At 40.0% G+C, this 15228-nt stretch overlaps 1 protein-coding gene across 5 annotated transcripts in view; it reads right to left on the bottom strand.

The window, feature by feature from the left end:
• LOC115580635 (protein diaphanous homolog 3) overlaps positions 1-15228 on the bottom strand; it is a 190001-nt gene that overhangs the window by 122989 nt on the left and 51784 nt on the right. For 2 of the 5 annotated variants that reach the window (XM_030415179.1, XM_030415183.1), the window contains exons 18-20: positions 13733-13741; positions 2038-2070; positions 932-1027 (exon numbers count right to left, since the gene is read on the bottom strand). In XM_030415179.1, coding sequence (XP_030271039.1) covers positions 932-1027; positions 2038-2070; positions 13733-13741 — 138 coding nt within the window. The remainder of the gene's footprint in view (positions 1-931; positions 1028-2037; positions 2071-13732; positions 13742-15228) is intronic. The other 3 variants (XM_030415184.1, XM_030415182.1, XM_030415181.1) reach the window with 2 other exon arrangements.

Below are 15228 nucleotides of genomic sequence, written 5' to 3'. Positions count from 1 at the left end.
TCAATCTCAAAGAATAATTAAAGTAATGGGCACATTTTCACTGCTGTCAAGAGTATACTTAAAGCAAAAGAAAACAAAAAAAACAGATCACAGCAAAAAAAGAAATTGTACATTCAAGAACAGAGTAGTTTGTAATTGCTGTTTTAATCGGAACTATATGTACAACTTTGTTATATTCTAATCTGTGTTGTGCACAAAACAAAGATTAAAAGTAGTTTTTCCAAATGTAGAGTTTGCATGCAGGACATTGAGTATCAGCCAAGAACTTGAACAGGTCAAATAATTGGACTATTGGACCAGTTTAACAGAGAGAGATGGATGATGGCATATTGCCATTAAGAGCTTTATAAATAAATAGAAACCAATGCCTGTCACATCTTACTGTTAGAGCTGCACACCCAACCTGATGCAATGGTGTGCAGAATACAGTAACTGTCACCAGCAATGAATCTTAGGGAGAGCTGATAAACTGAATCTAGATACAATACAAAGAATACAAAGAAAACTCAATGTCACCACATTTGTGCATTAGCATTAGCATTTGTTTCTCCTTTTTTGCCTTTCCTTAATGGCTGCTTAACATCATTAATAAACTCAGAGTGTTCTTGCAAAGACATGAGTCAGAGGAAGCCACGGCCAGGTTCAGAGTAAGTGTGGTCTTGCTTTACTTGCTATAGCGACGAGCAAAGTTTCAAGTCATTCACTGACAAATTGTCTATCGAGGCCAAAGAATACGTAAAGGACATGTAATAAGGGACACAGGAGGTGAATTGAGTGAGTCAAAGGGAAAAGTGAGTGCATAATGTATTGTGAGGAGCTGCGGAGGCTATAACTACAGACATGGCCAGTACAGCGTAGCATCACGACGACGATGGATATGTATAAATCCAGTCCTTGGAAGGAGTGGGCTGAAAAGGATATAAATACTTACATAGATTCTGTGCAATCTTCGGATCGAGCACCTTGAGCTCTTTAATTCTCTTCTTTATGGATTTCTTATCCTCTAGATCATCCTCTTCTTTTTTAGCTGATGAAGAAAAACACTGAATTAATTTCAACAGAGGATACATGTACACAGACACACGCACTGTATTACTGACAGACATACATCTATGGGATACACACAAATTCAGGTATAGCGAGATTATGGGATTGACATATCATTTTTCAGTGTCCAGGTACAACATAAGGGTCAAAAGTTAGTGGAATGTGGAGACTGATCAGTTGCTTTTGATTCATTTATTGAGTTCTAATACTGTGCCAAATTGGACATTTTGAAAATTCAACCACAAACATGATTTCCGGGTCTTTTTTGTGTGTATGTGTGTGTGTGTGTGTGTGTGTGTGTTTACATATTTTCCAAAGAAACAGTGACACAGTCTGCCATGACAGAATGCCTCACTGCTAGAAAAGCATAGAGAAAAGGATTATGGGAAAGTGTGATCACATCCCTGACATAGTGAGGTATGGGTGAGCTATTGCTGTTCCATAAACACAATGTTGCATGTACAATAATCAGGTCATAGGTGAAGGTAAATCTGTTCTGGGTCACATAAAGCCAGATACTTGAAAATGTGATGCATGTGCTACTGCTAGATGGGAGAGGCATCATGACATCTGGATTCCAACAACAAAACAAGACACAGATAGACACACACACATACATACACAGCCCTCTTGAGCCACGCTCACAAAGAGGAGTTCATGGTTGGTTTTAATTATTTAAGACACCAGATTAAGAGAACAAAATGTGCATCCCAGGAGTATACTGGGTAATTGTCTGGTGCTGTAATTATGGTGTGTGTGGTGAGAGGAGAGAGGAGAGAGAACAAGGGTTAATCCACAGGAAAGGTATTTTCTACTGCTCCACATGGGTTTGGTCTTCTTTCAGGGATCCTGTATCTAATTAAAAAGTGAAGAGGTACGCTGGGAGCTCCCGCAGAAAAAGGCTGTTAGCATGTCCACAAACATGCATCCCTAAAGCACAGTACAGAATTGCACAAACACAGCCACACACTGAGCTATACTTGGACTTACGTGGCTCCTCTGTTGGTACACTCTCCTCACAGTCTTTCAGTGTGTGAGAAAGGGGAAAATGCAAATGACAGACAAGGAGGACAATGGACAATGTGTACCATGGAAAAGGGAGAGGAGAGAGGATAACAGATACAAAAAAAATACATATTTTCACAAGATTGCACCCTCTCCACTGCAGCGTGAAACTTGAAGAGACTCAAGTAAGGAAAGGACAAATACACTGTAAAACCTTAAATGAAAAAAAGCTGAATAGACAAGCAAAGACCAACCACATCAAATAGGAAACTGCCAAAGACTAATTACCTGAGCAATTTCAATAAAAACTTTAACAACCACAAGGGGGACAGAAGTGCATCTTGGTCAAGATTTAAGCCAAAATGACAGATCAAGAAATTGTTCGCACTGGAGCAACTATTTTTATCTTTGATGAATGTTTTTTTTTTTCCAACTTAGAAATAGCAATGTCATCTATATCTACAAATGTTATTTCTTTGACATTTGGATGGTTGGTTGGACAAAACAGGCAAATTGAATACATCACTCTGGGCTGCGGGAAATTGTGATGTGATGTTGAAACCATTTTTTGACATCTTATTGACCAAATGATGAAACCATTCTTCATCATTCAAAGAACAGTCTGTTGTTGTTTTTGGTGTTTTGAATTTCGGGCAATTGTTTAGAGATTTTTCTTTTCTTTTCTTTTTTTAATCTATGTTACGCATGAATAATTCAGTCAGTTTAAGCGTCACAGTGTGACTTCAATAAAGTGTTGAAACAAAAAAATATAATTCAAGGTTAAAAATCTATTTTCTAACTTTAATGCTTGATAACAGAAAAATTGAGGTCCAAGAGGTTAAACGACGGATAAAGAATAAAACAAAGTGGCTTAAATAGGTATGAGGAACAGTAGTCACTTCATCAGTCCCTTTGCATCATATGCCTGTGCAACAGTACCTGCTCTGTTTTCTATAGCCTTCCAACCACTTGTCTAAATGCAGTGTATTCAACAAGTAGCACCTCTTAAGATGGTCTCGATGAATACATTGAGTGCTAAACAGCGAGAGTACAAAAAGCAAATGAATCCCTGTTAAATTACGTTGCGTAAATGAAATCGATCAAAATGTAAAGATGTCAATATTTACTTTAAAAACCAGTGTAAAGAACCAAAGTATTTATTCTTGCGGGAATGTGATCTTGACTTTGATATTATTGGGTATTTGGATGCAATATAAGCAGCTAGCCCATGAAAGCCTCTAGCTTACTGCATTGAGATGTTGTATTGATCCACTCATCATAACGTATAGCCTCACAGAATCTCATTTATTACACCAACTCTCTCTCACACACACACACGCGCACACACACACACACGCACACACCAAGACACGCGCAGTACCCGAGTATTAACCACATCGTTTCAGTGCATTAAAAAAAAACATACTTGGATGCTCATATGATTCATGAATCATCCTCGCCTAATACTGCAAGGACTGCATCCATCTCTATTGTTCGAGAGATAGTGATAAGATACGGTAGAAATCAAATAACACACACTTGCACGCACACACAGACATATACACACTCTCTCTCTTTCTCTGTCTCTCTCACCCATCTGCCTCAGGTGTTATCAGTTAAATCAGCTAATTAGATTGCTCCTTTCTAGCTTCATCCCCTCATCCTCTCTGGCCTTAAAACAGCTCTACTTCAGGGAAGCCCACTCATTATACATCAGCCAATTAAAATGGCCCACAGGGGGGTCACAGGTCACTGGTTAATCAATCAGAGGAAGCGGCGACTGTTGTAGTTATCAGATTGCGCTATCACGTAGGAAGTGGGGAAGATAGGGATACACTTGTGAGTGCAGAGCAGCGGGGAGTCTGCATCATCGCATCAAATGTCTTACAGAGGTAAGAGAAATAGCAAGGGATCACAGTAGGAATAGAGCGAATACAGTAGAGCTCTAATGACGCCAACAATAATTTGCGAGAAATGAAGACGCACTGCTGGATAAGAAAGTTTGAAGAGACCGAGCGAGAAAGAATCAGACGGTAAGCGCAACGGTGTAAGATGTAAGTTACAAACGAAGCCACCGACTAATACCACAGTTAACATCACAAGTTGAGATCAGTTTTGCAGAGAGGGAGAGCAGGACTCCATCACAAGACAGGAGAGCGCAATGCATTAGAGGCAGACGCCAACACTGAGCTGTCTCCGTTGAAAGGCCTACTCTGCTCTGCCATGGAGCACATGGTGCTAGCTGTCTTCCATCTAAGCACTTTCAAGTTAAGGCCTCTTAATGGAGGCTTGAGATAAATGTCAGCTTGATGGTGGGACTGTGGACAATGTAGGAGGAGAGATAAGTAGGAAAAATAGAAGAGAGAAGAATTCGGCCAATCTCAGTTTGCTTTTTTACATCCAGTGTAGTAGATTTTGGGTTTTACACTATTCACACAGTAAATAACAAACAACTTAATATGTGTGTTAATATTTGTGTTCCTCTTTTCTTGAATAAAAAAAAAATATGGTGTCTCGTGTACACGAGAAAAGTTTTATTCTCTTTTTGAAAGAGAAAAAAGAATGTGCAGTTGCAGGGTAAGATGAGGCTGCAACGGAATAGTTATCCACCCTTCTCTCTTGTAATAATGCTACTGACTGCTTTTTGATCCAATCTCTGCCACAGTTTAAAGGCACTTGACAAAAATATGACAATATGCAACACTGCGCACACCAATGCTTCCCGAACAGTAGCACCTCCCTCAAGGCTGTATCAGTGAATTGTGCCGTCAAAGCACTAAAGGGAATCTTGGATGAAATAAAACTGCAGTGAAAGAGCATGACTGATGCCGTACATGACAGGCAGGCCTCAGAGACAAGCAAGTAACACCTCAAATCCACCCCCCACCCTTCATACGCACGCGCGCAAGCACACGCACACACACCAAAATCTCCTCCATCTCCCCAGCCCCTACACTCACACCAGCACTTCATCTTATCAGGGTGAATTTCTAATCAGAGAAAACGCCTTACTGGAACTGCCCTCTTTTTTTTCCCTACACACACACACTAACACACACACTAACACACACACACATACCAGTCCTAACAATACTGTCAAATGAAAAGACACGTATTGGATAACTAATACGAACATCTAAGAAGTTATCTAAAGATGACGTATTTAAAAAACAACATCATCGTAGATTCAAAGCAGTTCTGAAAAAGGTCAGTTTTGATTAGTGATTCAAGTGTGGACAGATTGCTGGAAACTTGGATGTGTTCCGGGAGAGAATTCCAGCTGGCAACTATGGAGAAGGCTCTGTCAGATCTGGTGCTTAGTCCTCAGTGGTAAAGACAGGAGGTTAGCATCAGAGGAGTGGAAGCTGCAGTAGGGAGTGTGGAGGTGGGGCAGGTCAGTGAAGTGGGAAGGAGCCTGGTTATGGAGGGCTTCGTGAGTGAGGAGGAGGATTTTGAATTGGATCCGTTGTGGGACAGGGAGAAAGTGGAGGTTCTGGAGGACAGGGACAATGTGGTTTCGATGTGGGTGAGACGACAAGCAGCAGAGTCGTGGATGAACTGAAGTTTATTTATTTGGATGCGACTAAGGCATAGATCAGAGTTCCGGCAGCAGAGGGAAATGTGAAGGGTGGAGACGAGCTGAGGTGGAAGAAGGCAGCTCTGGTGATTTGATTGACGAGCTGTTCAAAGGAGAGGTTGCTATTGGAAATGACTCCGAAGTTGTGGATGTGAGGAAAGGGAGACATAGTGTTGTTATCAACGGTGAGGCAGAAGTTGTGAGTGGTTTCGGTGAGGGTATTGTGTCACATGATGATCATGTTTAATTTATCACAGTTTAGTTGGAGGAAGTTGGCTTGCGTCCATCATTTCATTTCGGTGAGGCAGTAGGTCAGGGTGGAGGGAGTTGGAGTGGTGATGGCTTTTGTGGTGGAAATGAGGAGCTAAACATCATCAGCTATGTCAGCGTACGATGTTGCGAAGGGGGAGCATGTAGAGGTTTAACAGGAGATAACCAAGCGCTGAACCCTGATGTTTGGGATCTTGGGAGAGTTGGAGGATGAGCAGTTGTCTGTTGTCTGTTGGAGAGATATGACCTTAGCTAGGAGAGGGCAGCATGGGCGATGTTGATGGAAGATTCCAGGTGGGAGGAAAGAATCGTGACCTGAGCCTGAAGAGTTGAAGAGGTCGTGTGGGCAGTTCTAACAGGTTGCTGGTGGGCTTTAAGTTGAGAGGCATGAAAACACGTTCCAGAATTTTTGACAGGAATATATTTGTCTGACTATCTTCCTTCCGAGGGAGATATCTCACCCGCAACTGGCTTTTCTCTTGATGAGACTTCATTATTTATGGCGTGTTGCAGCGATACGATCGTCTCCTCATGAGAAAGCAGATACACAGGCGCGCAGCGAGGGGAAAGTTGAGAGGGCGGCTGTCTCCAAAGCATAATTAAATCACAATGTTGTTTCCAATAGCCAATCAAGGCAGTCATGCAGGTAAAGTTTAAATCACTACTATTAGGGGAGTTTCTGTAGCAGGGATAATATGGGGGTCTCAATTCAATGTGCAAACACACACACACACACACACACACAAACAAACACACATACCATTGCCTCAAGCAAAATCCACGATGAGACATCTGATGCACAGGAGGGGGGCTGTCTGCAGCAAGTGAACAAATCCACCATACCGACACATCTGTCAACCCTACAGTCAACAGAGGGGAGATGAACAGTCAAACCAGCCGTGCAGCTTGACTGTTGACTCACTGTATGGTTTGGATCCAGCTAAGACCTAAACTTCAGTCAGCCTGACAGAAAACACAAGAGACACTCTGAAACGTCCAGTAGCTTCTTGGAGGATTTCACACCTACCCTCACCTTTCCCTCTCTGCCTTGTCAATGCAAACACTCCAGCATCCTGACTAAAATTGACATGACGGCCTGACTGGCCTGTTTGCACTCTCAGACTGCAGACTACTTGCCCCTCAATCTGGAGTTGTGGGTGTGCAAGTACCAGTGAGCCTGAGACAGAGAGGGAGATCAGAGTAATGAAGTGAGGAGCTGTGTTGTGAGTGAGCTAATCAAAGTGAACCATGCAGGGCCACCTCTCCCTGTGATCCAGACTAGATGACCCAGGGCCATAATTAGTCTGAGACTTTCTTTCTGATAGCTGCAAATTAACAGACTTCATTAGGCTTTTCTCTCCTCTCCTCCCCTATTCCTGCTACACCAAAATCGTTTCTAAATCTAAACCACAGAAATTGCTTGAGCATCTACAACATATCAGTCGATTGCTTTTCATAAAGAAGCTCAGATATCCTTTAGAGAGAACATGTAAGTGTACTCGCTTAAAATTATTTGAATTATTGACGCTACATCAAAAGATTCATAATTGATTAGGAGCTTCTATTAATCAGTATGTGCTGTCCTGTGGGGATGAATTTTTCCAGTAGCTCTATTCTCAGTGGAGTAGTGCCCTCTAAAGGCCTCTTTAGGACATACCAATGGCCTGCAAATATGTGCATATCTGTGCTGAAATTAGTATTTTCTGACTACTCTGTCACATCAGGTATGAAGCGTGATTATCTCCATTTCGTTTCACCAGTCCGATCTGAACAGTTGTTAAGCCCACCCAAACATTTCCCGAGTCATTCAATGGGTTGATGGCAGACTAAATTATCATTCTCTGGAGTCATTTGCCATTTTCTCTGCTTTTCTCTGTGCTTTTACAAACGTGCCTGCGCCCACCCCGCTTTACAGCTCCCACCCCCCACCTTACATAGACAAACCTACATGTGGGGATGAAAAATATCTGCAGAAAAATAAAATCGCAAAAGCAAATATGTTTTTAACGAGCCAGCCCATTACTCTGGTGATATGAGAACATAAAAACATAAATTGGGAATAAATCGAGGTGCTGATGCTTGAGAAACTGTGGCAGGAAAGAAGACAGAAGAAAACAATGGAGGTGAAGGGAAAAGGAGAAAAACAGGTTAATCACAAACAAAAAAAAGGAAAGGGGAGATAATAGGTAAAAGGTGTGTTGGTGATTGCCTAACATAAAGGTACTGAACACAAGAGCCAGTATTACCATAACATTAGCTATTTCTAACTATAATGCAATTGTATCATGGGCAGGTATATTAGGATTGTAAACTGGACATTGTAAGAAAGAAGAAGAATAGCCATCTGTTCACTGTGTGTAGTACATGATCAGAACAACTCTTTCAACAACAATGAAAAGAGCCTTTAATGATTGTGCATTTGATGAAATCTCTCATAATGGCACAAATTTCCTGCAGCCACATGAAAAGTCATTATTGAACTAATGGTGTTCACCAAAATGTCACAGTGAAAGCATAAAAAGAGTGGGAGAAAGGGGAGAAAAAAGGAGAACAAGCGAGACAGGGTGTGCGAGCGACAGGCGGGAGAGAAAGTCCATTTGATGTGAACAGATATATACCAGCAGAAAGCAAATACTAACTGCTCGACAGCATGAGATGGACATCCTGCTGCTATCCTCATATGTGCAGAGTGCTTCAAAACAAACTATTTTCAAAGCTTTTGAAGTCACTTCAGATGCTAATTCTATCCCCTACCCTTGGTGAACACAACTGGATGCCGCACACCTTTGAAGGGAACATTACATTTTATTTTCTACCAAAATGCGGCTGAGAGGTTACGGTAATTACGTAATTTAAGTCATGAGCTCAACTCAAAGCAAAACTCTCTTTTTTAGGTTATTTCAGGCAATTGAGTTTAAAAAAGGACCACCCACTAATCTTTCATCACCACCTCCTCCTCTGGTCTGCGATCCTTACAATTCCTCGATGATGGTGTCCAGCAACCTACTCAGATCCTTTTGTTTCCATGTGAATTAAAAGCCTAGCAAGTGTTCTGCACAGTAGACCACAACAGCTATTGATACTCAGAGGAATTCACCCACCTCGCATTTGAGGGGCCCATTAGCCGCCACTATATGGGTATGGTAAGTTACTCGGCATTAGAAGTATTCTGAGTGTTACTGTATCGAAGATTGACAGCCTAGAAGCCGAGGTTTAATAATCATGACTGTTCAATGCGTCACATTTGTCCCAACTTGACATGTCCTGACAAGCTGTCAGCTATGACCGTTCTTTGCTTCCACTTGGGAGCCCTGCCTTGATCATTTGCACTCCTTAACTACTCAACCAAATATACGTGCTTAACCCCCTCACACACACAAAGACTGTTGTAATCAAGTAGTCCCCCAAATACGCTTGTGCAAACTGAGAAAAACCTACACAAACACGCTTCCTTCCCAGGCTATTATAATTATATGGAAATGGGGTGTCTAATCAACTCTTACAGCATGCTGGCAGTGAAAAGAGAGTTTGTCTTGACTTTCTCTTCAACAGGCAACATCGATCGAGAGAGCCTGACATCCACTGAGAACATTGCCTTAATGCTTTGGCAAGTACAATTTAAAAAGCGGACACTCATGAAGCATCTCGTTGAAGCTTAAACATTCTCCTTTCTATCAATTTGACTAACGAAATATATCTTTAGACAACCATGATTCCAAAATACCCTATGTCAATCTTAATCAAAAACAAAAACAAGGGTTTCACAATTTTTTCCTGAGCCCATGAAGCAATCTCTTTTATACATGATGTATGTGTTTCATAAAGTGATGAACTTCATCCCATACTTGCTTGTGAACGAATGAGACTTTCGAGGATGCCCATCATGATACTATCATATGTTACCAATGAACCTGTTAGATTGTGGAATACCCCAAACAGGTGTTTGTTGGTTGAACATGCTGCTGTCATCATATTCAGAATGGGCATATAATAACAAAAATAATTTTCATATATCGTCTTTTTACTGTTTTTAATTGAGTATAATGCGTATCAAAAAGGATTAACAAATTATAACATGGTATATTAATGTCTGAGTCCTTCTTTTGAATTGCGAGTGTAAATCAAGCTGTATACTTTTTCAACCTTGATCAGTTATCTCTGACTCGAAACGCATGTACAACAATAAATTAATAATCAAAGTCAAATCCATCCTTTAAAAAACAAGATTTAAATAAGTTATTAACCTGTGCAATGTTTCCAAATTAAATTGCATGAGGGCAATGAGGAGCACAACAAACTGCTTGCTAGTAATCAGCTGAAGGCGAAACTGTAATTACAATGTTTAAATAAGTCAAACTATTGTGCCCCTCTATGTACCAAGCACATTAATGCATTCAATAACTGGACATTCAGACAAATAGTAACATTCTCTCCATTTTTTACACTTCTCCAACATCCTTTCAGCTTCGCCATCTTTCGTCTCTCACATTTCAGTGTTGTGACTTTGGAGTATGGGTAGGTTATTAGCAGATGCCTGTATCCTGGAGAGAAATGGCAAACTGATTTTCTGATCTTTGAGAGTTTCGTCTAATTGGATGTTATTTATTAGCTGAAAAGAAGCCCCAGGAAAGGGCAGCTCTCTTCATGCTGTTGCTCATTTTCCCAGTACCGTGGTGATGAATTTATCTCTCTGCCCTCTCTTGATAAACCAAAAGAGATAGATGGAATGAAATAGCTGGTTTATATGTCAAAATATAGTCCATATGGTTAGTAGGTTTGATAGGGACATTTGTCACAAGTTATGGAAAACTTGTGACAAATGGGGGGGGGGGGGGGGGGGGTAGTGTAGAGGGTATTGTATTATTACAGCCCTTTGCAAAAAATGTAGAATGGTGCTTTGAGGTTAAAAAAGATCAAACTGAATTTACTTGTTTTAATGCACTTAACCTGTTTTTTTTTAAATAAGCATGGGAGAAAGAAAGGGAGAAGGAAAAACTGTGCTGAAGATACAGAATAGTTCCGGTGAAAAAGACGCAATGGAGATGGTAAACTAAAATGAGCTACTACACGTGAAAATATGGGATACTGGCACCTCACTGGTGTTAGACCTTTAAACTTCCATACTCATGTTAGGAAAAAATGATCTCATATTTCGTTCCCATTTCTATAAAGAACTATCCAGCATCACCTTGTACCATTCTTATAAACATGATTTCACCATACAGTGTTTGTTATCATTACATTACAATGCCAAAGGTTGCATGTTTGAAAAAAAATCAATCAATGGTAAATGGACTGAATTATTTTGGTGCTTTCTTCATTCACGGACAAACGCTTCACAGTTTTGCTTCTCATTCACGCACATATGCACACCAAGAGGCCAGAGGTGCATCCCAGGGCCTGCCCATAGGGAGTAACTCCGTGTGTGGTTTGGTGTCTTGCTCAAGTACACTTTGACACATAAATGAAAAGGCCTGGGATTCATTTAATGGATGACCTTGTAGTCTTACATTGTGAAAACTACTGTAACAATTAAATGATGCAACATACAGCAATAATAATGAACCAAACTAGGTCAAATTGAGTTGCCTTTTACACTTAATGTTTTCTATACTTATTTAATAGTTTGTTTAATAATAGGCAAGATGCCTAAAGGATGATTTAATAACTGCGATGTTATGAAACCAACTATCTATTTTTCAGATACAATAAGCAGCCCAGTAGTACCTTTTTTATTTGAAAATAAGACTGGATATTTGTATTATGCTATTACTATGAGTAAGTTACAAAAACCACCATGAATTTATTCTCACATGAATTGTATGTGCAGCCAAAGCCTGATAACATGTTTCATGTAAGTGAAGCAGCCGGAGAGCTGCATTTTTACTTTTTATATTGACGAACAAAAACTGAACAAAGACAAGCAGAATAAGAGAGGTAGCACCTTCACTGGCTTACTTCCACTGGTGCTCCTAAACATTAAATTCAAAGAAAGTAACCTCAGTGCTGGCAGAACTGAATTAAATATCCAAAAGACCAAATATGACATTAGTAGTGCAGTGAAAAGGGAGACAGGTTCCAAATATCCCTCAATTCCCACCTGCCAGTGTCTCTAAAACATTCTGTGATTTTCATGCTCTTCTTGTTCACACCCACAGGAAAGCCCTGCTATACATGTTTTATCTCTTTCTATTGACACTGATGATCCAAAAGAGCTTCTCCAGAGGCTATCTGTGAAATCACAGAAACCGCTGAAAGTTCTGAGAGCTGTCAGCATCCTCTCTGGGCGTCCACTTACTACATCTGCTTGTTTGTTTCTTCTATTTTCCTTCTTTTCTGTTCCAAAAAGAGGAACAGCTGGGTGGAAAAAAGTGGTGTCTCTTTCTCTCCCTTGCGTTTTGATTAAAACTGTACGGTTTCCAAACAAATAATTAGTCCAATGATATTACAAAATTGTTAATTACCATTAATTACTGTGACACTACAGTTATCCCAAATGAGACGGAGAAGGTAAAAAATCACTTCGAGGACAACAATGTACACATCTTGGCCAGAGAAGACAGATGGCTTGAAAGAGGAGTAAAAGAATCCATCTACATCAGGCTGGAACGGCCATCTCTGAACACTTCATATCATCCACTGAACAATGCTGTACTGAGGTCCCTCTCTAGACAGCTTAAGAACCATTCAAATCTGGGCTCACCTAGCCCCAACATCCTACATGAAGGCCGGTTCGGTCGACAACTCACAAGTGGCCCTAACTACTCTGATACTTAGTGCTCACACGTGACCTTAATGACTCTGTAAGGACACTCCCACACAATATTTAAGTTAGTTTAGTTAGAACTGAACAAGCTTCTCGGATGAGAGTTGAAAAGCCTTGAAAAAAAGGAAAAAGCCAGTGCTAGGTCAGATGTGAAAGAAATGAAGCCTTGAACTGCTGTGAGAAATGCAGTCCATTCACATATGCACCTGTAATAATGTTCAAGTTTAGAGCTGACAGGATGAATCCTGCTAGTTCGACAAAGTATAAGAAGTAAAAGTTACAACATTGCACCACAAAAAATAAAGTGGGAGGTGAATTGAATGGAATATGTTCATGCGTTAGTGTTGAACAACAGAACTCTAGCTTTGCCGCAGCGTCAAGGTGTTCCCACCCACTACACCTGTTTTTCCCAGGCTTTTTACAGGAAAAAACGTTCACTATCTGTAGAGCACTGTGTTAATTTACTGCTAATGGAAACCAAAGATTTCTTGTTGATACTTTATTTAAATAGTATTTAACAGGTGAAACATGAGATGAAGTGTATTTCAAAGTAGGCTAATAACAGGAAGTGCAATGTTCAGTGAGTTTTGCTTTTGCATTTGGCTTTGACAACAAATCCTCCACCATCATCTTGTAGTTAAACTTGTAATTAAAATTTAACTCCAGCTCCTCTGTACTGCAGGCACTACTGGTGGTGTTGCAGAGAGTTTGTAATTGTAAAGTCAATCATTTGAATAGGTATAGATTTTTAAAAAAGCAAACCTGACAATGGGCGAGTAATGTTACTGTGTATGAGCGAGTGGTTTTATGACTACGAAATAAGAATCAAATAATTAATTTACAACTAATGTATTTTAATGATGAGTAATTTCTGTTACAAACTGTCACTTAAATGACCACAAATGGACCAATATTGTTTCAAACTGTATTCTAAAGTGTAAGCATTTGGTTTCAACAACATTTCACAAAATTGGAACTCAAAATAAATAAAGTGCAGATACAAATGAAGCTGGTATTGTTAGTTGAGCAGAAAAGCATCAAAATGTTGAAAGCAAAAAAATACTAACCTTTGGTTTCTGCTCCAGCACAAAAATGAAGGCAGATCATGCAGCCATGAAGAAGTTGCAAGAATGAAAGAAAAAACAAACAAAAGGAGGTGGGGGAGAAACAGAGACAGAGCAAACGAGAGAAAGAAGAAAGCTGGTTAGTGATGTTTGAAACAAGCGATATTTCAGACAGCAGCATTGTCAGCAGCGACAACAGAAAGCATTTCACTAAATATAAAGTGATGTTACGGTCCATAGAGACATTTTGTATGCATTAAGAGGAGAAGTATCACTGTTATGAACTTTACAATAAAAGACATTTCAAAAGCACGAACAGAGCAGAGTTAAAGTTTCTCATAATCACAGAGAATTTCAGAATTGCAAGATCTGTCAATTTATGGAAATACATGGTCTTAATGTTCCAGCAGTGATTGCTGATTTGAGTCACTAGTGACATAAATAGTCAATGACAGTCTTATAATCCCATTAGATAACACAGGTCAGAGCCTCAGTTCTCTCACATTGCAACCATTAGCATACTGACTCGACTATGTACAGATCTTGTCTGTGTCATTTTGAAAACACGGTGAATGTGTCCTGACCCACATTCACAGCAGTGATGGTAATAAAAACCCATAAGATTCTGGAAGATTGCATAAAGAATCAGGGACTGTACATTCTGAGTTGTTTGTGAGAGGAGGAAAGAATCCAAAACCTTGATAAAGGTTAAACTCTTTTCTAACATCAAATTCTGTGTGCATGTGGTAATATTTTCTACAAAAATAAATTCCACTGCCCAAGTTCTCATGTGTTTATCAACAAAAATACCTTGATAACAGAAAGTTCAAGTTGTTAGTTATGTGTGAATTCATGAAAGTTAAGATATTACCATAAAATGCTGATTTTTGCAGTCACCTCTCTGCTACTCCCTACATGGGTCAGCAGACAATTTGTTGCAGTGAATTACAATAGTGTTGAAGCTTATGCCACTTTCAGTTCTCTCTCTTTTGAAGTTCCTTGATGAAACGCTGAGAAGAAGGACTCCTCTCTACCCATACAGGCTCCATCCTCAGCATGAGACAGTAACCACAAAGACGGCAATTAAAGCTTTCAGATGTCAGGGGAACATATTAAAGCTCAGAGTTCAGAGGCAGACATTGTGGCATCTTTAGCTAAGCTTAGTTCATAATCTGTGACTATTAATTACAATAGAATAACCCTCACTCACAGATATGATGATTAACTTTGGTTAACCCTTTGGTTTTCATCTTCAACATGAAAGCTATGTGAATGACTTCTGTCATATATAGCAGCTCCTCTTCTACCGCATTATACAAGTAATTCTCACAGAACAAGACACAGCTTTAACACAGCCTTTTTGCAGCAAAGGATACATATCAGAGTGCTGCTTGGGCTGCATTTTTTGTCTGAACTCAACTGAGTCCAAGAGGGTAGTAACAGAGTCCGAACCAAAAAAGCTATTCTGTCTTAATGTCTAAGCCTGACTTGAGCCCAGC

This window comes from Sparus aurata, chromosome 4, assembly GCF_900880675.1.
Source record: "Sparus aurata chromosome 4, fSpaAur1.1, whole genome shotgun sequence".
Classification (NCBI taxonomy): domain Eukaryota; kingdom Metazoa; phylum Chordata; class Actinopteri; order Spariformes; family Sparidae; genus Sparus; species Sparus aurata.
The sequence above is the reverse complement of the archived record's forward strand: the minus strand, read 5'-3'. Positions and strand labels throughout refer to the sequence as shown.